Source organism: Erpetoichthys calabaricus, chromosome 11 (genome assembly GCF_900747795.2).
Source record: "Erpetoichthys calabaricus chromosome 11, fErpCal1.3, whole genome shotgun sequence".
NCBI lineage: Eukaryota > Metazoa > Chordata > Cladistia > Polypteriformes > Polypteridae > Erpetoichthys > Erpetoichthys calabaricus.
This window is the reverse complement of record NC_041404.2, coordinates 133813008-133837418: the sequence shown is the minus strand read 5'-3', so window position 1 is coordinate 133837418 and position 24411 is coordinate 133813008. Positions and strand designations below refer to the sequence as shown.

At 39.9% G+C, this 24411-nt stretch overlaps 1 protein-coding gene across 1 annotated transcript; it reads left to right on the top strand.

The window, feature by feature from the left end:
- Window positions 1-3945: 3945 nt before the first annotated feature.
- On the top strand, window positions 3946-24036 carry lfng (LFNG O-fucosylpeptide 3-beta-N-acetylglucosaminyltransferase). The gene is made up of 8 exons (XM_028813932.2): window positions 3946-4550; window positions 15747-15795; window positions 17647-17749; window positions 17976-18129; window positions 18223-18308; window positions 18775-18940; window positions 21429-21514; window positions 22207-24036. Exons 1-8 carry the CDS (start codon window positions 4113-4115, stop codon window positions 22271-22273), a joined length of 1149 nt encoding a protein of 382 aa, XP_028669765.2. The 5' UTR covers window positions 3946-4112; the 3' UTR covers window positions 22274-24036.
- The last annotated feature ends 375 nt before the right edge of the window (window positions 24037-24411 follow it).

Below are 24411 nucleotides of genomic sequence, written 5' to 3'. Positions count from 1 at the left end.
CACACCACACCTGTCACCACACCTTCCACTTGCTGATGTCTGCTGCCCTAGTTTTTTCAGTCAGCTCCTGACAAACACTCGGTACTTGATCTCCGAGCCCTTATCCTGGTTCCTGTTATTTTTTAACTTTGCTTTTGTTCATACCCCTTGGGTTTTGCCCAATCTGTGTTGTGAATTTGTGTTTGCTTTTTAACCACTTCTGTTTCTGCTGCTACCTGCTTCTTGTTTTTGAAGTTAACCTTTCATTTGCATGTGAACAGACTTTAAAGTAATAACTGACATCCTTGTTGCTTACTCCCCTCATGATTTTAAACACATCTGTCAGGTCTTATTTGTCTCCTTTGGCTGAAAAGTTTGAACTGTTTCCTCAAAGCTTGTTCCCCCAGTCTTAAAATAAGTCTCATTTGTCTATGGGACTGTCTGTCTGTAGGGTTGTTATTTCCTTCTTATAATTTGGAGAACTAAATTGCACACACTATTCCAGATGTGGTCTCTCACAGATTAAATTAACCCACCCGGTTTATTTACCATATATATCCATCAATCCCCTTAGACCAGTGAGGTGTCCAGGATCACTTCTAAGTATTTTACTTTAAGCATAATGTGTATCTCACTAATGTTATATGCAAATTTCTTACTGCAATGTGCCACTAATCAGATGTAGTAGGGTGTTGTATCATGTTAGTCATTATGGATGGAAGGAGAAGTCAGGAAAAATGACACCTTTTATTGGTTAACTGAAGTAATTACAAAATGCAAGCTTTTCAGGCAGCTAAGGCCCCTTCTTCAGGCAAGATGTAGCCAGACCACTAACCAGATGCAATCTGATTTCTGCCCATGTTAAGTGTGCTTATTCTGCAATACTGTATCTGCTAACTAATGAAGCATTATATTTTAAAAAACAAATCAAATTATGAAAAAACTTGCATCTCTCAACCCATCAATTTTATGTAAACACTTATTCCATTTCCGGGTTGCAAGAAGCCAGAATGTATTGGGTAGAATCAGAGCTCACCCTGGATGAAGCACTAGTCCATTGTGTTGTACACTCAGTGCATCCAAAAAATATGCTTATTAGGTTAATTGGGAAGTTTAGATTTGCTCAGTTTAAAGAAATGTGAGGGTACTCTCTTAAAAATAAAGGTGCCAGAGTGGCTCTTCAAAGCAGAGCCATCTTTGATTCCCAAAACACCCATCCACATGAAGGTTTCAGAAAGAGACTCTGTTTATTTAGATTTGCAATAGGCTCCATACATTAAATAAACATGAATTCATGCTAACAGATTTGTGAAATGCCAGTTGCTCATGATTTTAAAAGGACTTTTGCTATATACAATAACACAGGCTAATTTTAGGTTTTCTTAATCTGTTAGTGTCCTGCTAGGTGGCCTACCATACATTAAAGATTTCTTTTTTTTTTTTTTTTTTTTTTTTTTTTTTTACATATTAGGAGGTTTTTCAAAGCACAAAGAAAAATACTTCATATGCAAAGAACCTTTCTCTGAATAAAATTGTGCTCCGTCAAGCAATAGTTCTACAAGGAACCACACGACCCAGTAAAGAACCATATAGTGCTATTAAAGAACTAATATTTTCAAGAGCTTCCCATCAGGGTTTGTTTCTGTCACTCATCCATGTCTGTGTCTACATGTGTCTGACAATGAATTATAAATTAGCAGACATAAGCACTTATATCTGCACATCCCCATTTAAAGATGTCTCCTAATTCAGAAAAAGTCGCTTCATCACAATTCTTTCTCTACTCTGTTAAAGACAACTCTGCACCCTTTTACACACAGCACAGCTACTTGCAACTGGACAACTGAGGTGCTGCATCAGAACGTTTTGAAAAACAGCTTAATATATATTAATATGTTGATTGATTTTAGTGCCAAACAATAAACAAAAAAAAAATCCTTAACAAAAAGTTTGTGATGTAGTATTTTTTCCTTGTGAGTAAAAGCCACAACAATCTTTCAGCCAACCCGCATGTTGTGACAGCCTTCAAGTAAGCAGTGGTTTTATGAATGAATAAAATTTTGGGAATATGTGCTAGGATGAGACAACGTTTCAAGCATATGTAATTAAAGATTATGGTTTTATGGGTCAACCCTCACCCCGGCCTAACATTAACTACTTTCGAAAGAGGGGTCATATACAGTATAACAAAAGCATTGTCTTAGGAAAACAGAAAGGGGTCGTTCTTATTCGTCTTATTTTTTATAAAATGTTTTGAGTGGTCATTTAGTATTCAAACATAAATCTCCGCAAGCATTCTGAACATATTTTAGGAATTGATCTCAAAAAGGTTAAAAGCGCGACTAGATGCATTTATTCAATAGACAGAGTTCTGATGAATCCGTTCACCCGTTTCTATCACACACCTCAGTCAAAGCTGTGAAGGAGCGCATCGAGGCGCAGCTGCGCTCTGGAGTGGAAAGCGAGTGTACACTCGGAGTATAGGTGATCGCCATCCTGGGGCAATAACAGACCTTTTTTTTTTTTATAAATGTGAATCATAAACAAACATTTAGTATGAACAATTACGGAATCGACCACACTCTACCTGAGATATTCGCAGAAGTGACTGTGAAAGTAATATTAGCCTCTTGTTATTCCGCTGTCTCTGTCCTTACAGTTACTGATGGCATATATGAAAAAGTCGCAGTGGAAATCCCCGGACTCAGTACGCTAAAAAGAACATAACTACAACCCAAATCACCCGAACTAAATGTAATGTTAGGCTTTGTATATTTAATCATGGTCCACGAGTTGGTCACCTATCATCAGAAACACGTACTGCGAGCACAACAATCGCATTTCTTCTCTTATCAGGCAACATAACCGTTGTCTATACGGGAATATCCGCAGAATCCAAACAGCCACTCTTTCAGTACTTTAAATAAGCATAGGTGTATTTGTGCTTTGCTATCTCTCCTGGCTCTTGTGGTCACTGCAGATGTTGCCGCCTCACAAGCTCGGCGCCATCCCGTTTAAGTGTCCGTACGTGCCTCAGTTGTCTACATATGTTTTGATTTCCTCACACATCCACACCAAGATCGCAAATGTTAAAAATCTGCAAATGTTACCACTTAAAAGTGTCCGTTAAGGAACATTATTCTCACGTGCATTAATTATTATTGTTCATTTGGCAGTGATGATCAAGAAATTAACTTTACATTAATTGCATTTCTTAATGTCCCCGGACTTATAGAGTGAAGGCGTGTAGCCTACAGTACATGAATTTATAGCGCCTGCCATGTTCTCCCTGCTGCTTCCTGTTCTCCTGTAATGACATTTCAGTTGTGTTGTATACATGTTTCCTTATGATTTCTGCATCTCGATCTCTGTTACTTGGCAGATACTCGTCCATCTTCTTATGGTGTCCATCTCTTAGTTTCTATGCAGCTCCAGACTATTATGGAGCTACCTTTCTTACGATGGTGTATAACGCAGCAATATTCCAAATAGGCTAAGTCGTGACCAACAAGTAAGGTGCCGCTTACAAAACTGCAGCATTTAAACTATTAAATAATTCATAGTTCTGGATAGGAGACGTTGGAAACAGTGCAGAGTAAACAAAATCATAATTTTGCAAGGGAACGAAAGCGATCTACTTACATTCTTACTTTTAGGCGATGCTTATTTTATTCGTTCTTTTGAATAACAAAACGTATAAAAAAGATTTTTTAACTGAAGTTTCCCTGATCGTATTTAGCCTATAAAGAAGAAACGGCTCTCACTTCCAAACGCCCACTTATCTGCTGCTCCCAATTACTGAGCGGCAGAAGACACCCACTCTGCTCTTCCTAGAAGGAGCGCGGAGCTTTACTCCGCCTTTGCAGGGTAAAGAGGGCGTGGTCTGGCACATTATTGAGGCGGGTTTAAAGAAAAGACTTCTAGAAACCGCCCCGCGGCGTGGCTAACATTAGCAAAGTTTATAACAATTTGTCGCAATCGTATTAGCGGCTAGTGATAAGGGTGCTTAAGTGTGGGAACTGTGCTGGAGGCTGTGGAATACACCGTTATACTAATACAGCCCCAAACGAGATCAATGACATTTTAAGTTTGACCTTTGAATTCTTTCAGTTTAACGTTTTATTTGTGCTAGAATGTTAAAAGGCGTAGGGAAGAAATGCTGTTTATCCGTGCTGGGCACCACCTTCACCTGCCTGCTCGTGCTGCTCGTGCTGTTCGTGGCTGATCAGCAGCTCTGGCGGGAGAAGGGCATGGAGAGCAACCGCAGCACCAGAAGGGAGATGGGGATGCGCTCGCTACAGAGCCTGGAGACATTGGAACCTACGGAGAGCACGTCCGAGTCGCGGAAGTCGGAGCAGGGCAAAGGCTTTTCGGCGTACTTCACTAGACTAACCAGGGTCCGCAGGGACGTCGGAAAGGACGAGAGCAAACCCACAACAGAGACCGAGAAACCCCCGATGGAAGAAATAACTGCAAACGATGTTTTCATCGCTGTGAAAACCACAAAGAAGTTTCACCAGTCCCGTCTAGAGCTGCTTCTGGACACCTGGATATCGAGAAACCTACAGCAAGTAAGTAGATCACGTTCTGGTGTGCGCTATCTTACTGTCAAATTTGGATATCGAGAAGACAACGATACCCGCGCTTACATTTAGTACTAACTGTGGTCGCTATAGACTATAGGCAAATAAAAATCTACTGTCTATCCTAAACTGGCACTCCGTCTTTGGTCGGTTCCTGCCTTGCGAAGGATGCTTCCAGAAAAGGCACGATCTCCCTGTGACCTAAAAATTGCAGCAAGCGGGTTCAGACAATGGGTAGATATTTACATCAGGCTATTTTCATTTGGTTAAGTGTTGCAACATTTGCTGTAAAAGTGTTATCAGATACTGGTTCATTTAAAATAATCTCACAGCACGGCAAGGTATTGTTTCTATTTCTAAAATTTCGAAAGGCGTTTAAAAAGGCAAAGGCCGAAACGCGATTACTGACGCGGATTCTTCTTCTTCTTCTTCCTTTTTGCTACTTGGCCGGGCTTGTCACATGTAAAACAGAGTGGGAGATCTCCGGCGCTTTAGCATAGCGATTATTCACGGAGGCATCAAAGGGCATCAAAGGGGTAAAATCACCAGAATAAAGTGGGTGATTTGGGGGCGGTGGGAAAAAATGCTAGTGAAAAGTTTAAAAAGTGAGAAGGTTGTTAAGAAGACCAGAGGATACGCCTGCTTTGTGCAAATCAATCTCGTATAAGCGCATCACACGATTATTACTGAACACGCTAGAAAAGAAACGCTGGAGAGGCACAGCTGCATTGATTCCTAAAAACTGACTTCTTAGGAGACCAAGCAAATGATAGCAGTAGTATCGGATTTTTTCAGTGTATACTTAGTTCAATACTGATATATTTTACTAGCGATAAAACATATTTCAGTCCATTTTGGGATTTTGCACATACAACTTTCAAGCATAACGTTAAAAATATGCTGAAAGACTCTTCGTTTTGAGTACGCCTGATTATTGAATTATTATTCTTTTAATTTATCATATAAACCGTCACAGGAGGAAACAATGGGACCATGTATCCGTATAATTTAAACGCAATAAAATGAAAGGGTATGTGAATCAAAGGAACTATCCCAAATGCAGTATGGGCAGATAAAGAGGATCACAAAGTCTCGTGTTTTGGCCCTAACCCGATAAATGTGACATCTTTAAAGCTATGACATACTTAACGTGGGCGACACTTTGCTTCCTCCCGCTTTTTGTTTCGGGCATTTATGGGAGTACCTTGGTTCTCAGAATCCATAGCTAGCGACTCTCACTGTCCTCCTTCAGGGCGAACAAAGCTTCATTCTAAAGTAGGAAGAAAAGGTTTCCCAGCCTCTTATGTCGGGCTTGCCATGGGAACGTGGGAGCTCAAGTTGTGGATTTTTTTTTCTGTAGAGAAGGGGGGTAGCGGTTGTGTCTGGGTCAAGCTTCCAGGTGATGGGAAAAAAGAAACTTCTTTGGGGATACCAGTCAAAGAAAAACTCGATCACGCTAGTCCTTTTCAAGTAGAGTTGAAAACAAGTTGATTGGCATAGCCAAAGCTATACATTTCAGAGAGGACGCCGTATAAAGGAAAGAAATACTGCTTCTTTTCAAAGTGGCAACGATCATCATTATTATTATTTTTCCTGCATAAGATTTCAGGCAAGGTTTAAATGAGAAATCCGCTGTCAGTGAGTATTCAAATTCAGTTCTAAAATAAGCAACTAAGCAAAATACCTGTCAAGAAAATTTAACGGGTCTCCTCCTGGCTCAGGGGGCTGGAATGAGCTGGGACTACAGCCTTGTTTGGGTTGCCATATAGACGTGTAGGCATTATAAGGCATCTTATCGACTCCATTCAAATGGTTTCCAAAAATGCAGGCTTTGGATTTAAATAATAAAAATGGCCTGCATAACTGCATTGCCTGGAGAGTGCAGCAAATTACACTTGCTCTGCTTCTGACCACATCTGAACCTTTTCTGTTTTAACTGTCAGTACTTTCAGTTAATAAAGCTTGTATTATTATTAGACATGTTGAGAGGGGAGTTCTGGTATTACTAATGTATCATTCTTAGAATCGGTGTGATCCGTTTCAAGTTGACAGTCTATACAGCATTCTGAGCAAACCATGGCAAATATCGTTATTTGAAAAATGAATAAAAACAATTCTGACTAAGGTGGCTTATAAATCAAGTAAAAATGACATAGGACAGGCAAAGGCAATCAGGAGGAATAGGCTTTAAAAGGTTAAATAGAGAGGTAAGCAGTTAAGGGGAAATAAAAATCCTCTGGGGAAAATAAAAGATAATTTTTGGTAAGGAAGGGCAAATCAGAATAGAAAGAAGAGGAAATTAAGCACAGGAAGAAAATGCATTGTGTGTTTACAGGGCCCCATTTTTATTTCAAAGGGCAGTTCATGTATTCTAAAAAAAGAAGAAACACAATAAGTAGTCCCAGATTGACTGGTGCCATTGTAGCATCTTTATTGCAGTGGGGGGTGGGTCTGGAACAATAGGCATTGTTTTAACCTAAGACTTTTTTTCTTTATTTAAATACAATGCATCTCTTAAAAAAGAAAAACTATGGACATATCCTACGTTTCTCCCCAAACCCTTCATGCAGAATGAGCTTCAGTCAATTAGCATTCCCCCGGCATGACTTGGCACACTGAAAAACTGCAATGCCCGCTTTAGTACCCGCCTCACTGTTTGTACCATAAACACAGCTGATGTTTAGCCCTGCCAGAGCAGGTTTGGGGGATGGGCAGTGAACAACCAGCTCTTAGTCTTGTCCAATCCGGTTCAACCCTGGTTCTTTTGACATTTCTGTTTTCATTTTAATTTTCAGTTTGACCAATAAATGTATGTTGTTTAGGTGATCTTTTTGTACAGGCACAATAATAGAATACTATAATATTGTGGATTCATTGGTTTACAAGATTAGAGGGTACTGTGGTTTGGTGTCTGGGTCCAGTGATTCACCATGAGATATTTTGTTTTCCTCTTTGACACGACGCAGACTCTTTGACACAACACTTTCATGTTCCTTTTTTAACTGACATGGGAATGTGGCTTTCAAGAGGCTGACCTCAAAGAACACTATAAAAATGTTTTAAAAATAAATAAATCAATAATCCTAATTGGATAGATTCTTGAAGCTGTCCGTAACAGTCATAAATAATAACGCATATTTCCTGTTTCTCATAAACAGCAATAAATAGGTCCATACATAGGCCCAATTTAATTACATTTATATATCACTTTTCTAACCTGCTCTCAGTACCTTACATAGACAGTGGAGGACCACTTCTGCCACCACCAATGTGCAGCATCCACCAAGATGATGTGATGGCAGATATTTTTGCGCCACTATTCTCACCACACATTAGCTATTAGGAGGTGAAGGGATGAAAGAGAAAGTGAGCCAGTTAGAGACAGGGGATGAGTAGTGGGCCAGAAAGGACAAAGTCATGGTGGGCAATTTCGCCATAACAACATGAAACTCCCTACTCTTTTCGAAAGATGCCCAGGGTTCTTTTATGACCACAGAGTGTCAAGAACTCAGCTTTATGTCTCATTCAAAGGATGGCACCATTTTTGTCAGCACAGTGTCCCTGTCACTGCACTGGGGCCTATAGACCACAAGGTAAGTGCCCCTGCAGGCCTTACCAACACCTCCTTCCAGCAGCAACCCAAGCTTTTCTTGAATTGTCTCCTAATCAAGTACTGGCCTAAACATGCTCAGCTTTAGATGCATGTACGTTATAAGTCAATACCACGTGTATTATCTATCTATCTATCTATCTATCTATCTATCTATCTATCTATCTATCTATCTATCTATCTATCTATCTATCTATCTATCTATCTATCTATCTATCAGTCAAAAATATACAAATAAATAACAACTAGGCAATTAAAGCATTATGAGGCAATGTTCTCTTCAGTATGCCTCATTCAAGGTTTTTTAGATATAAGCTTGAATGTTACTCACCATTAGCAACTATGAATATCCAACCTCAGTTTTGCCAGTACTTACTCTTGACCCTAATGCTATAGTCTGGAAAGAATCAACTCTACTAAACTTTTGAAGACACATCAATATCTTGTCAATCAACTATCCATCCACCCGGTTTCTAAACTCTGGACAGGATCTCTTTCTATCACATGGCAGACAGCCAGTCACATTCACACTTGCTCATGCCAGGCCAGTTTAGTACCACCAATCAATGTAGGTGCATTCTGTTGGACTGTGACCAGAACCTGGAGCTCAAAGACAAAAATGCTAGAAATATGGAGAGAACATGCACATTTTGTAAAAACAGCAGCCAGTCCAGAAATTGATCAATGTGACTCAACTGCTGTGAGGTAGGAGTGGTCAGTAATTGATCCAGGGAGCAAGCACAGTGAGGGAGTAAGCTGCTATATCAATAATCTTTATTTCATGTATTGCTGGTAACATAATGCAGTGTAACATGGACCTTCAACAGAACTAACAAGAAGAGTCCCACCTGGTAGTGATTATCAGTGTTTGGGCCTACCTCTGCATATGAGAGATCAAGTTGAGGGGCATGTCTAGTGCAAGCAGCCATGACACTGTTCCTTTCCTTTTTAAAGATGGAAGATAAATTGTGTTTTAAGCTGGTACCTCAGGGCATGAAGTGCCTCATTAGGTAGCCGGCACCTGATTCATCGCAGTAGTTTCCTCTTCTGTTTCAAAAGATGTTATCTCAAATGGCAGGACAAAAAGAGTCAGGTGACAGAACTGGATCCAGCCTAGGGAATAGTAATTTTGAAAGAAAGAAAGAAAGAAAGAAAGAAAGAAAGAAAGAAAGAAAGAAAGAAAGAAAGAAAGAAAGAAAGAAAGAAAGAAAGAAAGAAAGAAAGAAAGAAAGACTTTTTGCTATTTTTTTCTTTCTGCAATTGTTCTGGATGACTATTGTTTTTTTGCCTTGTAGCCTTCCTGTGTTTCTCTAAATTGCCTCCAGAAAACAATTAACCTTCCCTGCTGGAGACCTGGCACAAAAACTAGATTAATGTTATTTTTGGATTCTGCCACTCTGCAGTGACATTTCTTAACTTAATGTCTAGCACAGGTGGCTCAACACTTTGTTTGCAGTTTCTGGGGTGATAAGGCTCAGGGCTTTTTTAGTTATATGAGTTTGATGAGGATGAAAGGGTGGGCAAGAAGTTAACAAAAAGTGTGATCAAGCTTGACTATAAATAAAGCAGTTCCTGTGTCATTTGCATGCAATGAGCCTAAGAGGACAATGCTCTGCATACAATAGCTGAGGTGATAGTGGAAGTTGGTCTACATAAAACTGTTAACATAAAGTTGCAGAGAGGGTTAATTGTTTCTGGAGTCCAAGATATAAATGTAATGTTTTCTAATTGCAGATAGTATCCGGTGACCCTGAGTAACGGTCACTAGTCTGCATGCTGTTGAGATACATGCAGCACAAAGAAGGTTTTGATAAATGAAAGAATTTCAGCCAACTGCTCTGGTGGATGTTGGAGATTTAATTTAATTGTAAAATCATTGGGTAGCAAATTAGAACTCAGTTGTGTTCCTTCTATGGAAATGCCAGCCATTGCTTTGCAAGTTTTTTTTTTTTATTTTTGCAAAAAGCATCCCCACTAGAGCACAGGATTTAAAATCAAGCTCAAAAAATGAGGTGTTGGCCTACCAAGAGCTCCATCCACCCATTTTTCTCAACCTTTTTTTTCTCATATGTATCTGAAGTGTGCCCAAAATCTCAGTGAAGTACACAATTGCAGGAATAAACACCCCCTACGTGTTTACTGTTGAAGTTGGCAATGTCAAATATCCCGCACATTTTGGTCAAACTATCGTGATGCTAAACCTGAAGTTGAGTATTAGAACAGGAAAGGGAGGGGATATGAAAGTGCCTTCAGAAGCAGAACAAGGCGGCGCTCCAAGGGTCTGACACGAGGACCCCTTGCAGAGCTTTACCCTTCCTGCCTGTGGAGACGGAGAGACAGCCAGCCAGGCTACAGGTTTCCGGAACTTTGTATGTTGCGGGCTGTGGTTTGCTTTCCTGTGGTGAACTAAGGAGGCTGTGCTGTCACCCAGTACATTTTTTTTAACATTTAAAAACTTTTTTTTTTTTGTCCCGAGCACTTAAATTACTACTCCCCCCCAAACCCCCCCATCCAGACGGATATATCTAATTTTGGAATTCAACAACAGAGACAAAGCTATTTTAGGACTATTAAAATCATGCACATGATGATCTTGTCCGGGATTGCTGACTGGAAATTCCTCATAACTGTACTGGAGAGTCCTCTGGAATTTGCTAAAATATTCCTGTAATTGAAATGCAGTGGGATTATGTCACAGGGGGTTAGCATGCTGACACACAGCTCCAGCCTGGTCATTATCCCTGTGGCGGGTGCACATTTTTCAATGAATCCTCAACACTTTTCTTATCATACCTGCGTTAGCTGACTATTTTAAACGGGCCTGGTGAGTGTGGGATTGAGATTGAGATTGTGATTGTGCCCAAAGTCCCATTTTCCATTTCTGCCTGGCATATTATGCATTTCCTTCTTGCAACTTGAAAAGCAGAAACTCAGATGAAAATGCAGATTGCAGCCTGCTGGTCCGGTCTCTTATCATTGATCATTGCACAGCTCTGTTTTAGAAATACAGATGCTGTTGTGTCTGTAAAGTGTGTTAGTATGGCATTCAATATGAAAGACCGCCTACCATATGAAGTGGCAATATATTGTATACTTGCCTAGTTCCCTGGTTGACATTTCTTACATGATATCTCCTGCTACCAGATGTCTACAAAAGTGTCAACTCATTTTATACATATGTATTAGACTGACTCCGAGCTTAGTGTGGATTTTCATATTCATACTGTTTTGTTCATTTCAAAAAATATTTAAATTCATCCATTTTCTAAACCCACAAGTAACAAAGAAGCTGGAGCCTATCCCAGCAATCATCAGCACAAGGCAGGAACATTCCCTGGACAGAGCACCATCCCTTTATGGGGTGAATAGACACAAACACAGTAGCATCAATGTAGCATCGCCAGTCCACTCTAACCTGCATGTCTTTGAAATGTGGAAGGAATCCCACACAGACCCAGTGAGAACATGCAAACTCCACGCAGGGAACTCCTGGGATGCGAATCCCGGTCTCCTTACTGTGAGGCAGCACTGTGCAGCCCCGATATACAATAATAAAATACACAAAACATGAAAGCGTGAAGGGTGTCCCAGCCATTCTCCTAAACTCTAAATAAGACACACAATAGGCTAACATTAACACAATCAAATCCATCGTTTTTTTCCGAACCTACACCATGGTGGTATCACAAAAATCAATGCTTGCAGATTTGGTTGAACTCCCAGGGCCAGCCCAGGAGAAGATGCCAGTCCAGTGCAGGACACTTTATACACATATCTACACTTTCAGTTGAAATGGAGGGGAGCGACTGGAAGTGTATCTCTTGTGATTGAACAGTAGCTTAAACTGGTGGGGGAGAATTTCGGGTTTACCATTTTGTGGAAAGAAATGTGTAGTATGTACCAGATGTGGTGCTCAGTCTATGCAACATGCACCCCGAGTGGATGGTACACTCTTAAATATAAGGATGCCAGAGTGGATCTGCAGAGCAGTGCCACAGGGTAACCATTTTTTTGGCTCCCAAAAGCAGCAAACACATGAAGGCTTCAGAAAGAACTTTTATGTATACAGGCTCCATAAATGACCCTGAATAGAAGATAACAGATTGTGAAATGCCAATTGGATCCTAATATTAAAAGAACTATTGCTGCATACAATGACACAGACTTTCTTGATCTGTTAATACTGTATCCTGCTAGGTAGCCTTCTTTACTGTCCATTAAATATTTCTGTTTTGTCCATGTATTACAAATGTTTTTCAAAACCCAAACAAATCATTTCATATGCAAAGAACCCTTGCCGGAATTAAGTATTTTTTTTGCTAAGCAATGGCTCTACAAGGAACCACACATACCAGTAAAAGTGCCATTGTAAATCCATTATTTTTAAGAGTGTAGGAAGGCTGTGCCAATTTCAGTAACTTCAGACACATAGCAGGAATCTGCTCTGGATAGGCCATACTGGATCAAGTCACAATTGTCAATTAACCTAACATGACAGACAATTTTATTTATTAATCATCGTCATAAAAATACAGTGAAGTGTGTCCTAAAAAGAAAGAAAGAATGACCATATAATATGTATATTGTTCATTAAATGATAAAATATAAGTCTATGAGAAATGCTTATTAACTGGCTCAATTCTGTTAATAATAAAAAAAAGTCACCATAGCCAAGCGTGTCAAATGGGGTTCATCCCGCAACTAAAATTGTGTGGCCATAAAAATGTCACTTCACCTGCCTGTGCTACAATTGGAAAAACAAAATGAAATGTAACTAATTGTATCTCTCAATGCTGTAATTCACTTTGGATAAAGGCACCAGCTGAATAATAAGTCACAATAAAAATAATTCTGATGTCCCATATTCCATTGTGTCTTAGTACACATCACTCTTAAAAATGGAGTGGTTCTTCACGGTGATGCTATAGGGAAACCTTTTTTTTTTTTTTTCAAAATATCCTTCCATGTATTTCGATCCATAACAGGCACCATAAATAACCAAGAATAGATTTGTGAAATACCAATGGGTCACTGATTTTGTAAGGACTCTTGCTACATACATAAACACAGGCCGAGTTCAGATTTTCTTGATTTGTTAGTGTCCTGCTAGGTAACCTCCTAGACCAGGGGTAGGCAACGTCGGTCCTGAAGTGCCACAGTATGTGCAGGTTTTTGTTCCAACCCAGTTCCTTAACGAGAACTCAATTATTGCTGATGAAGCACATATTGCTTAAGTGACATTTTAATGCTTCATTTTAGTGGTCTCGCTTGTTAAGGTTCTCCAACCTTAATTGCTTATTTCAATCTTAAACTGCTGCATTCAGTGTTCATTGCACAGACTAACAAGCCATAAAATTAAATAAGGTCTGAGATTGGCAATGATTGGTTTCTAATTAAGCAATTGGGTTGGAATGAAAACCTGTAGCCACTGCGGCTCACCAGGACCGACATTGCCTACCCCTGTTTTACATCTTATTGCTAATAAGGAGCAATTAAAACAGTGAATGCAGCAGTTTAAGATTGAAATAAGCAATTAAGGTTGGAGAACCTTAACAAGCGAGACCACTAAAATGAAGCATTAAAATGTCACTTAAGCAATATGTGCTTCATCAGCAATAATTGAGTTCTCGTTAAGGAACTGGGTTGGAAGAAAAACCTGCACATACTGTGGCACTCCAGGACCGACGTTGCCTACCCCTGTCCTAGACATTAGATATTTTTGCTTTGTCATCACATTATGAATCTTTTCATAGAACAAAGAACCAATTTCATTTACAAAGAACCCTTAATTGTCAAGCAATGGTTCTATTAGGAACCATACAACCCAGTGAAGTGCCATTTTGGAACCAGTAGTTTTAAGAGTGTACGTGCTTCAGGTATCTCTAAGCATGATGTTCAAGAAGGCTCAAGTTCATAAGGCCATAATTTAACAAATAAATAAAACTTAACTAAAAAAGGATTATTGGAATACAAGCAAATTTCGCAAGACGGGGGTGAGCAAATGCAGTTGAAAGCCAAAAAAAAAAAAAACAGAGCTGCTCCGTTTTGGGGATTTTGTTTTTAGTTTAACAAGAACAGCTGTATGCTAATGTGAGCAAACATATTTAAACTTTACACACCGGAGAGTTAAAAAAGACACACCATTGTTCAGAATTAAAATAAGGGGGGGGGGTGATGGGGTCCGTTATAGAGCGAATTACAATTGACTCCACGCTTGCAGCATGTTGTAATTCATCCACCCCTGAGGTTTTTCTTGTGGTTTTTATCATTATTCATTTTGTGGAGCAGCTGCATCTGCGCTCCCAACCTCTGTCTTTGCAGAACTCCCCCTTCCCGTGTTACACCTCCACACACACACACACACACACACACATCCCCTTAACAAACTCGCAACTTAAGCATGACAAGTGACATCTGCTTAGAATTTGTTCCGCAGACAAGCGAGTGGCTTGTAGAGGGCTGGTCCAGCTGTCTCAGGTACAGCCAAGGCGTCCCTTTTTGATTGGCACCGGTGTCAAGTGCAGTCACGTTTAGAATTAAAGGACATGATGAATTATATTTTTAAAGATAAATGAGACTTTCAAAAGGGCAAATACATTTTTTTTTCCAAAGCAGCAGGTGCTTTTCTCCAGTTTGTTGAACAATCCTTCTGGTTGAACTGGTTGGGCGAGGCCAAGGCACGTGCCAGAGATAAGGCTTCCGCCAAGGCAGGTGTGGTTTCACCTGAACGGAAAAAAAAAAAAATAATAACGGTAGGGGGAAAAAAAAAAAACTAAAATCAACAGATCAAGGTAGTGTTGAATTTAGCTGAGGTCTTTTGTTCTGCCTCGCTCCTAATTTTCATTCCTGTGAGGGCTGGAGCGTGGGCAGGCAGCTGCTCTTAACAAACTGGCAAATATAAAGTTTGATTTAGATACGAGCCTATTGTTCGGTGCTCTTGATGCACGACTCCACAAGTCTGAAAGATTTATATGCAGAAAAGCCTAATGAATGAAGCCCTTCATCCGGCTGATGACAGGGCGGTCGCATTTCTTTTTTTTTTAACCCTGTTCCTGCGTTTTTAAGTTGCAACGAGGAGTAGACTAGAAGTGTTTAAAATCCTTTGTACAAAGACAGACGGAGACTAAACCAGTCTGTTCTGGTTAATCCTCCCTCCGTCCCCTATTGATTAATGCTCCCCCACCCTACGAGCGCTCTAAAACCCGGCTGCTGGTGTGAATGCCCCGGGTGAAAGGGTTTACTCCCCTCTTTGTTGCCGTCTTAACGCTGGGGTTGGGATGCTGCGGCGTTCCTACGCTGTTTCCATGGAGAAAGCGCCTGGGAAGCCTTTCTCTCCCAGGGGCGTCCCGAGGGACATTGTGCACTTGTTGAGTTTGTTTAACTTGCTGTTTTCTGTCGGGGTAGGTTGTGGGGGGAGGTGGCGTGTGGTTAGCCCCTTTTACATTCCCCTGAAAGGCGCTATTTATTGCTATAAAATAGAAGGCCCGTTGGTTGCATTAATTGTCTGGGTGCTGGCAGGCCTTAAAGAGGATTGCAACGAATTGAGCTCTTGTCTTGTGATTTTTGTCTTACAGACTTACATCTTCACCGATGGAGAGGATGAAGGGCTGAAAAGCAGAATAGGTGAGTTTTGAAAACATATATACACCAATAAACATGGAATTTATCCAGAATCCCAAAAAGGAGTGTTACTTTGAGGCTCTGTGAGTCTGGGTGACTGTTGTGTGAGTGTACCTTGTGATGGGCTAGTTGGCTTCTATCTTCAATCTGGAGAAAAATCATCATAGACAAGGGAGAGCATGCAAAGTTCACACTGGCAATGAATGGATCTAGATGTAAAGTCAGCCATTAGCCTGCAGCACAAACCACTATGTTCACACCAGGTCAGTTTGGACACAGTGACTGACCTAACACTGTCGGTCCTGGTATAAGGAGTAAAACTAGAAACTTCACATAGACAAGGGGCTATCTCCACACAAACAGTAACAAGCCTGCAAATTGATCCTAAGTCTTTAAAGCTGTGAAGAGGCTTGATTAACCACTATGGCACCATGCACAGAGTGGTCCATAATATTTTCAGGAAGCACACATCACTTCAGTCAGTGTAGTGTAATGGCTAAGATGTTTGGTTTGGCTTAGTTGCTTTAACATCATATGTCACAATGATAAAATAATTCTTTGTGGCCTTTGCCCACTATAAAACAGCAATAATTTAATACCTATAGTATCATCCTCAGTGTTCTGTACATTTGACGTACAAATACTCATTATTTGATTTGATTACAGTACTGAATCATATGTGTAATATTCAGCAGTCCACCTGCACTGATATTAAATTTAGGAAATCTGACAAACAAGAGGAAACCATTCAGTCCATCCAGCTCATTTGTTTAGCTAATAGGAAAGCTATCCCAAGTATCTCATCTAGATACTTCTTAAAGGTTGTCAAGGTTTCTCCTGAACCTCATGGCTCAGGAATTTGTTCCAGATTCCAACAAATTGAGCCTTGCCCTTATCTTAAAGCATTTCACTTTAGAACTTTAGAACAATCTAGATATGAACAGGCCATTCAGCCCAACAGAGCTCGCCGGTCCTATCCATTTAATTCTTAACATCAAGTCTGGTCTGTTAATTTGGCACTGGGATCCTTGTGTATATGATTTGCTATGCCTTTGAGAATTCTGAAGATCTGCATTAGATCCCCACACAGTCTCCTCTGCTCTAGACTAAACAGGTTTAATTCTATGAGTCTCTCAAGGTAGGACATGTCCATAAGTCTAGGGATGTACTTGGATGCTATCCTTTGGACAACTTTAAGTACTGCCATGTCTTGTTTTGTAACTTGGTGACCAGAGCTGACTTGAATGTTACTGTCAGGCAAGATCCAAAAGCAACACACAGGCTCATATGAGACAGCTCAGTTATGGGAGCTCATCTAACCAAGGATTTCTCTCAATTAGCCCACAGCAGGTGTGCATACAAGTGTGGCTCCTGCTGGAATAATTTAGTGATGTTACAGCAGGGATTAGAAACGGGATATCCTGAGCAGTTCAGGTGTAGAATGCTGTATAAGAAGATTTGAAGTAGTGTTAATGAATTCAAAAGTGATTTAATGTAGAGGGAGAGTCTGCTACTTTATATCCGGGTTCTTGTATGCTGCCATGTTTTGGATATACAGTAATATGAGTGTATAAATACTTAAGGGGGGCTTTGTGAGTAAAGGCAGACAAATTATTAAAAATGAGGTTTGTTGTCAGGTGCCGTTGGTGATCTTGACAAGTTGCTGTAGGCCAGATATAAATAATACCTTTCAATTAGCAAGTCAGTTGGATTCAGGGTGCGTGGTGTGCAACAGGTGGTCATGGCTTGGGTAAACAGAAGGCAGCTGAAAGAAGAGACGGGGCAGCCATCACCTGTCCTCTGGCTTCATGTATTTATTTGTTTGTTTTCTTTTGTTCCTTTTTTACTTTATAGGAAGCCATGCAATTAACACAAACTGTTCAGCTGCTCACAGCCGGCAAGCCCTGTCTTGCAAGATGGCAGTGGAATATGACAAGTTCATTGAATCTGGGAAAAAGTGAGTATAAAATGTATTATCTTGGTGTGAAACACTAAAAGAAAGATTAATCAGTGCAATATTAATGTTAGGGTGGCACCTCAGTTGGCAGGTGTATTAAAGGCTGCCATCCTGGCATTTCCTGGTTTTTAATCTCAAAATGTAGAGTAAATAGATGGTTTCAATACCCTCACTGTGGCATCACTCACAAAGCCATTCACAAATCCCAAACTGAAATTTGTTACAGATGGTTCTGCCATGTAGATGACGACAACTACGTCAATGTTCGCACTTTGGTAAAGCTGTTGTCCAACTACCCACACACTCAGGATGTTTATATCGGCAAGCCAAGCTTGGACCGTCCCATTGAGGCCACCGAGAGGCTTGGAGACAACAAGATGGTATGTGTCATCAGAGGAGGTGTTAGAGATGAAAAATAAAGACCCGCTATGTGTTACCATTTTTAATGTTATCTTCTTCTGGTTTACTTTCAGAGGCCAGTTCATTTCTGGTTTGCTACTGGAGGAGCAGGGTTTTGCATCAGCCGTGGTCTGGCACTGAAGATGAGTCCCTGGGCGAGGTAAGCAGTCGTCTCTGTAAATAAAAATGTAGTTTTGGTCAGATGGATTTTGTCAAAGTTCTATAGTGGTTATAAAAAAGTACCTTTTCCTCGAAAGTTTGATTGATAAGCACTCCTTGAAGATTAAATTTACTAGAGTATTCATTGACAGATTTGCACTCCAGGCCACTTGTCCACCAGCTTTTCATGCATGGATGATAAATCTATCTTTGAATCCATTTTGTTAACCCACCTTTTCAAGCCCCATGGATGCTATATTGATTCCATTAATTATTCAATTGCATTTAAGTTTAAAGAACAGCTAGACAGCAGCAAATTTTCAATATAACAAAAAGTCAGTGGTAGAGTTGTGCTTTTTGTAGAAGCTCTGTCCTTAAGCATCTCTTTTTCTTCTTAAAATCTAAAAGTTAACTGGCATTTTGACATGAACATTTTTTGATGCCAATTTTTACCCGTTTTTTTGCAGTGGAGGACATTTCATGAACACAGCAGAAAAAATCCGATTGCCCGATGACTGTACGATTGGCTACATTATAGAGTCGGTGCTGGGTGTCAAATTGATTCGTAGTAACCTCTTCCACTCTCACCTGGAGAATCTACAACAAGTGTCCAAGTCTGAAATCCAAAATCAGGTCAGTAACTCCTAGGCAACATTGGTTTATGTATTTTCTGCACTATGGTTTTGTGTGGTGTGAGTAAATTTATCTGGGTCCCTTAACACAAAGCATATACAGTACATACTGCACGTACAAGCCCGCACTTGCTGGCTGAATGAGTATGATGATATAGATTTATTTGGAATAAACATTTTCATAGAAAGTCATTTGAACAAAAGGAGTTTGTAGGAATATATATGTGTGTGGTATGTGTTGAACTGGTCTTTCAAAATTGACCATGGAGTGTGGATGTGCATCCCAGCCAGAGTTGGTTGCCCCCAGGATAGGCTGTTGACTGCCCATAATCCTGTATTGGACTAACTAGACTGAAAATATGTGTATTTGGAAGCCAAAGTACATAGTGAAAACCCACATTGACCCTGCGAGAACCCCATAAAGATGGTGTCAGAACTTGGAACTGAGCCAAAAGTTTCCTGCAACTGTGAGGCAGTAGCTATCTATGGGCAGCTATTAGCTTAGGTGACCCTCCAAATGTAGCACATTATGTCTTAGTTTAGGAGGACTTTTATTATCACATTGCAAGTGTTTTTTATATTTTCACCAACTAGCTCTCTGGATTTTTTAAATGGTTTTGGTTAAGGTGGATGGCTTCTTGAAACAGAAGAGCCGCTCACCCTAGGAAACCATTTACACTGTGTGTGCCATAAGGCCTGTCCTATGAATATCCATAGTACTAGTTAAGAAATTAATTGAAATTAAACAGTTGACCAATTTTATAAAGAATATTGTAAAATAAATGATCATCCCTCCAAGTTTATGTCCTATCCTACACTTAATACTTCCAGGATAGGCTGCAGCCCCCACGCCCCAGAGCTGTTGCAAAAGCTGAATATTTCAAAACAGATGTTTATAAACAGAGGATAGTTCTGCTGCCTCCCAGGTCTGGGTTCAAAGCCCAGCCTGATTACTGACTGGCTGTGTGGTGTTTGCATGTTCTTCCTCTGTGTGTGTGTGGGTGTGGGTGTTTATGTGTAAGCTTTTCTCCAATTAGATTTTTTTCTCCCACATCCCAAAGGCTTGTGGGTAAAACTGAGTGTGAGTGAGTGTGTCCTCTAATGGACTGGTTCCTACCATGCCCCTGAAGCTACTGGAAGGAATACCTTCTTCTCAGAACCCCAAAATTAGGTTAAACAGGTTCAGTAGTAAAACTGATGAATGAATGTGATATTATTATAATTGTAATGTGAACGCTAAATTTTACTTATTGGTAATTTTGGTTTTAAATAACAGCATGAGGGTATATTCAGGAAGATTTCAGTGTTCATTTTCAACTAAATGTATGTTTGCTGTATAAAAAACCATATATATATACTGTATGGTATTGGCATATATACAAATATATTCGTATACCTATATCAAATATTAGTGTGGGGCATTGTGGCAAATTAGTTAGCATTGCTGCCTCATATGGGGTCTTGCTTATCCTGAGTTTGAAGCTAGCATTTCTTCATTTAGGTGGGGGAAAGGCCAAGCAAAATGACACCTTTTATTGGCTAACTAGAAAGATTACAATATGCAAGTTAGCCAATAAAAGGTGTCATTTTGCTTGGCTTTTCTCTACATTCATAATGGCTAACACGGTACAACACTCTAGTACTTTAGGTGGGGGAAAATTCAGCCCATAGAGACATGGGGAGAACATGCAAACTGTATGCAGACCAGGGAGGGGGTTCAAACCCAGGAACTTGGGCAGAATCACCTCCCACTGCTTATATTATATTATATTATATTATATTATATTATATTATATTATATTATATTATATTATGGGCGGCACGGTGGCGCAGTGGGTACCACAGCTGCCTCGCAGTTAGGAGACCCGGGTTCACTTCATTTATGTTAGGTAGAATGCCCAAAGGGGACTGGGCGGTCTCGTGGCCTGGAACCCCTACAGATTTTATTTTTTTCTCCAGCCTTCTGGAGTTTTTTTTTGTTTTTTCTGTCCACCCTGGCCATCGGACCTTACTCCTTTTTATGTTAACTAAGGTTGTCTTATTTTAATTTCTTATTTGTCTTTTATTCTTCTTTTCTTCATTATGTAAAGCACTTTGAGCTACTTTTTGTATGAAAATGTGCTATATAAATAAATGTTGTTGTTGTTGTTGTTGCGTGGAGTTTGAATGTTCTCCCCGTGTCTGTGTGGGTTTCGTCCGGGTACTCCAGTTTCCTCCCACAGTCCAAAGACATGCAGGTTAAGTGCATTGGCGATCCTAAAATTTCCCTAGTGTGTGGATGTGTGTGTGCCCTGCAGTGGGTTGGCGCCCTGCCCGGGGTTTGTTTCCTGCCTTGCGCCCTGTGTTGGCTGGGATTGGCTCCAGCAGACCCCCGCGACCCTGTATATTATATTATATTATATTATATTATATTATATTATATTATATTATATTATATTATATTATATTGTACAAAAAGTGCAATGACTGAACAAATACATTTTTTTTAGGTGACGTTAAGTTACGGAATGTTTGAAAACAAGAGAAATGCAATTAACATGAAGGGTGCTTTTACGGTGGAGGAGGACCCCTCACGGTATGTAGTACTTATAATTGGCTACCAAAGTAAGGGGGCACTATACCTGATTCGTAGAGACACTGCTCACATATTGAAGTCTGCCTTTAGCTGCATTATGTTAACTGTGCTGTGCAGGGTTAATTAGCCCGTATATATGTAGGATAGAGGCACAGTTGGACCTTACAAAATTGAGGGGAAGTGCAATTAACACTGAAACCAGGAAGCCCTTCTTTACTCAGAGTTGTGGAAATCTGGAACAAAGTACATGGAGTTAGAGCATAAACCTTGCCAACCTTTACGGAGTATCTGTATGAGATACTTAGACAACTTAACTATTATCAAAATAAATGAGCTTGAGGGGCTGAAAGGTCTCCTCTTTTTTGTCAAATGTCTTATGTTCTTCTGTACAAGTGGCAGGTATTTCAAATGATTTGGTGGTTTTCAAGCCAAGATTTTGAAAGGACCTGTAAAATATTTTTTGATTTAGTGACACAGTTATGATAGAAAAAGACTGAAACCATATATTTTATGATTTCTTGTTAATTTTAATATCTGTACATCCATTTGGTAACCCACTGTCTGGGATGCCTGTAGGCCAGTGTCATTTCAGTGGCCGAATTATGAACAAAAGGAACTACATAGTAAGAAATGCAGAGCTGCGTCTTTGGTGTAGACTGACCAACACGTGATCTTCTTTCTTTCCTCCCCAGGTTCAAGTCAGTGCACTGCTTGCTGTACCCAGACACACCCTGGTGTCCTCCTCAAGTCACCTTTTAACAGTGACATCCTTCTCTCTTGTTAACCTCGTCCCCGATGAGCTCCGGTATTTGAAGGGCCTAACGGGACCAGCGTGGTATTCAGCTGTGCTGCAACTGTGACTTTTTTGCTGCAGGAATGCACGGCTTGTAGTTTTATTGAGCTGCTGTGCGGCTTGCTACTTTTCATACAGACTTTTTGTCTTTCTGGGGGCCGTTTTCGGCTAGCCGCTCCATGAGCTGCTCACTGAATCACAGAGCAGCCCCAGGGGCAGCGAAGGAAGGAGACTGCCGTCATGCAGACTCGCATGGGTGGTGTTCATGCAGATGTCTATGCTTGAAAAAATGTGTACATAATACCTACGATATATATTTGCAATTCTCATAGAATGTACTCCATTTTGTCTATGCGATCTTGTCAGCTGATTTCATTTTGCTTTTATTTTCCAGCATTGGGTGCTTCGTTAAAAAATATGATATAAAAAAAGGACAAAACCGAAACGCACTAAAATATGTTAGCACCTTTTTGCTATTTCTTTAAGCTCCTTTTGCTTTTGCAGACTCCGGACAAATAACTAAAATGAAGGCCCTGATCTGCTTTTGTAAGCTGGCAGTAGACAATTTCCAAATGTAACCTTTGATTATTTCTTAGGCATTTGGAGATATAAAGCTCTCTTTTCCACTGTTATTAGGGATTGGTATTGCAATCAGAGCAGAATGGAAACATCGAACCCAAAAATAATATGTTTATATATTTAATAACATTTTATTGGAATTTTAATTAATATTACAAAAAGAAAAAATTTAATATATTAGCGATGCTTAACTAAATGTTACATAATGCTGCGTGCCTTGTATCTGTATATAGAATCATCACACTATTAAAGTATGTTAGCTTATTATTATCTTGAAAATTCCAATTGCAACTATATGAAGTACAGTTTCAAAAATCGCAATTTTGCATTTACATCCTTTTCCTGTACGGTGATGCTTTGTGTGTAGGAGCGGAATGTTCTGTACTTCAACTATACCAACATGTCCATAAAGCGATGTGAATGAAGCTGCTCATCACTAGCAGGCATCGCCTTGGATCAGCAGGCCCTGCAAGATGAAGCCCTTAAACCCAAAGTGACGCCTGCTGTACTCCATATAGTTGCACTACTTTGCTGCCTCAGCCCACTGCTGAAGTTCGCTCTAACTGAATATCCCCATCTCGTGCCTTGGTGAAGCAGCGCACAAAAAATAAACTGTTGCCTTAAACAAATGAAAGTAGCTTTATTGTTAATATTAGCTGTTAAGAGATGCCATTAATGTTTAGTACTATTCCAATCCAAAGGACAGCTCGAAAAAAGTGGCTTAAAAACAGAGGGTTGGCCCGCCACTCCCTGTGAGACATGACCCATAGTGGGTAGTTTTTGTAAATGTCTTTTTATACAGTATTTCTATACTGTGTCATGTGTTATTACTGTATTTGTAAGTACAGTTTATTATCTGTGTATGCCAATTGTTTGTTTTGTTTCATTTTCTGTGGATCAGAGATGTTTCTGATTTTTTTTTATAATAATGTTACAAATTTTGTTTTTGCTTTTTATTGTAATTTATATTCCAGTATCTGGGATTAAACTGTTGCTATTGTGATCAAATGTAATTGTCATCATGTAAGAAAATTAAAACAAAAAAAAAATGCTTCTCAGGGACAACCTGATTTTGTTACCATGGAAACTCCAGTGGTACGCATCCTATTTTGCTTTTAATAAAGCAGCTACTTTGCTGACAGACCTCAAACGTTTGGGCTCCGAGTGTTTATTCTTCAGACGTGGGGCTGCATTTCTACAGGTATATGACTCTCTGGAGATGCCGGACTGTCTGTTCATATGTATTAGTTCAAGCACCTTCTCATTGCCCTCATGCTCACTGTGCTTCAATACAGGATACTTGGGACTATCCCAGCAGCACCAGGCAGGAGCACCAGTCATAGGAGAGCACACTGACAGTGTATTATTAGTATTATCATTATTATTATTATTATTAAAGTTTGAAAATGCACTTACCCAGTACAGCCTTCAAGATAAAGGCACAGTCCACTTGAACATAAGCAGGTTAAGGATCAGACGCAACTGTCTTAGATTTAAAGTATACAGCGCCTAAAGAAAGTATACA

Excerpts from the sequence above, each read along its gene's own strand:
- lfng (XM_028813932.2), top strand. The coding sequence starts at position 4,113 with ATGTTAAAAGGCGTAGGGAAGAAATGCTGTTTATCCGTGCTGGGCACC. Across the intron at positions 4,551-15,746 it reads TATCGAGAAACCTACAGCAA|ACTTACATCTTCACCGATGG; the intron begins GTAAGTAGATCA and ends TTTGTCTTACAG. Across the intron at positions 17,750-17,975 it reads TTCATTGAATCTGGGAAAAA|ATGGTTCTGCCATGTAGATG; the intron begins GTGAGTATAAAA and ends AATTTGTTACAG.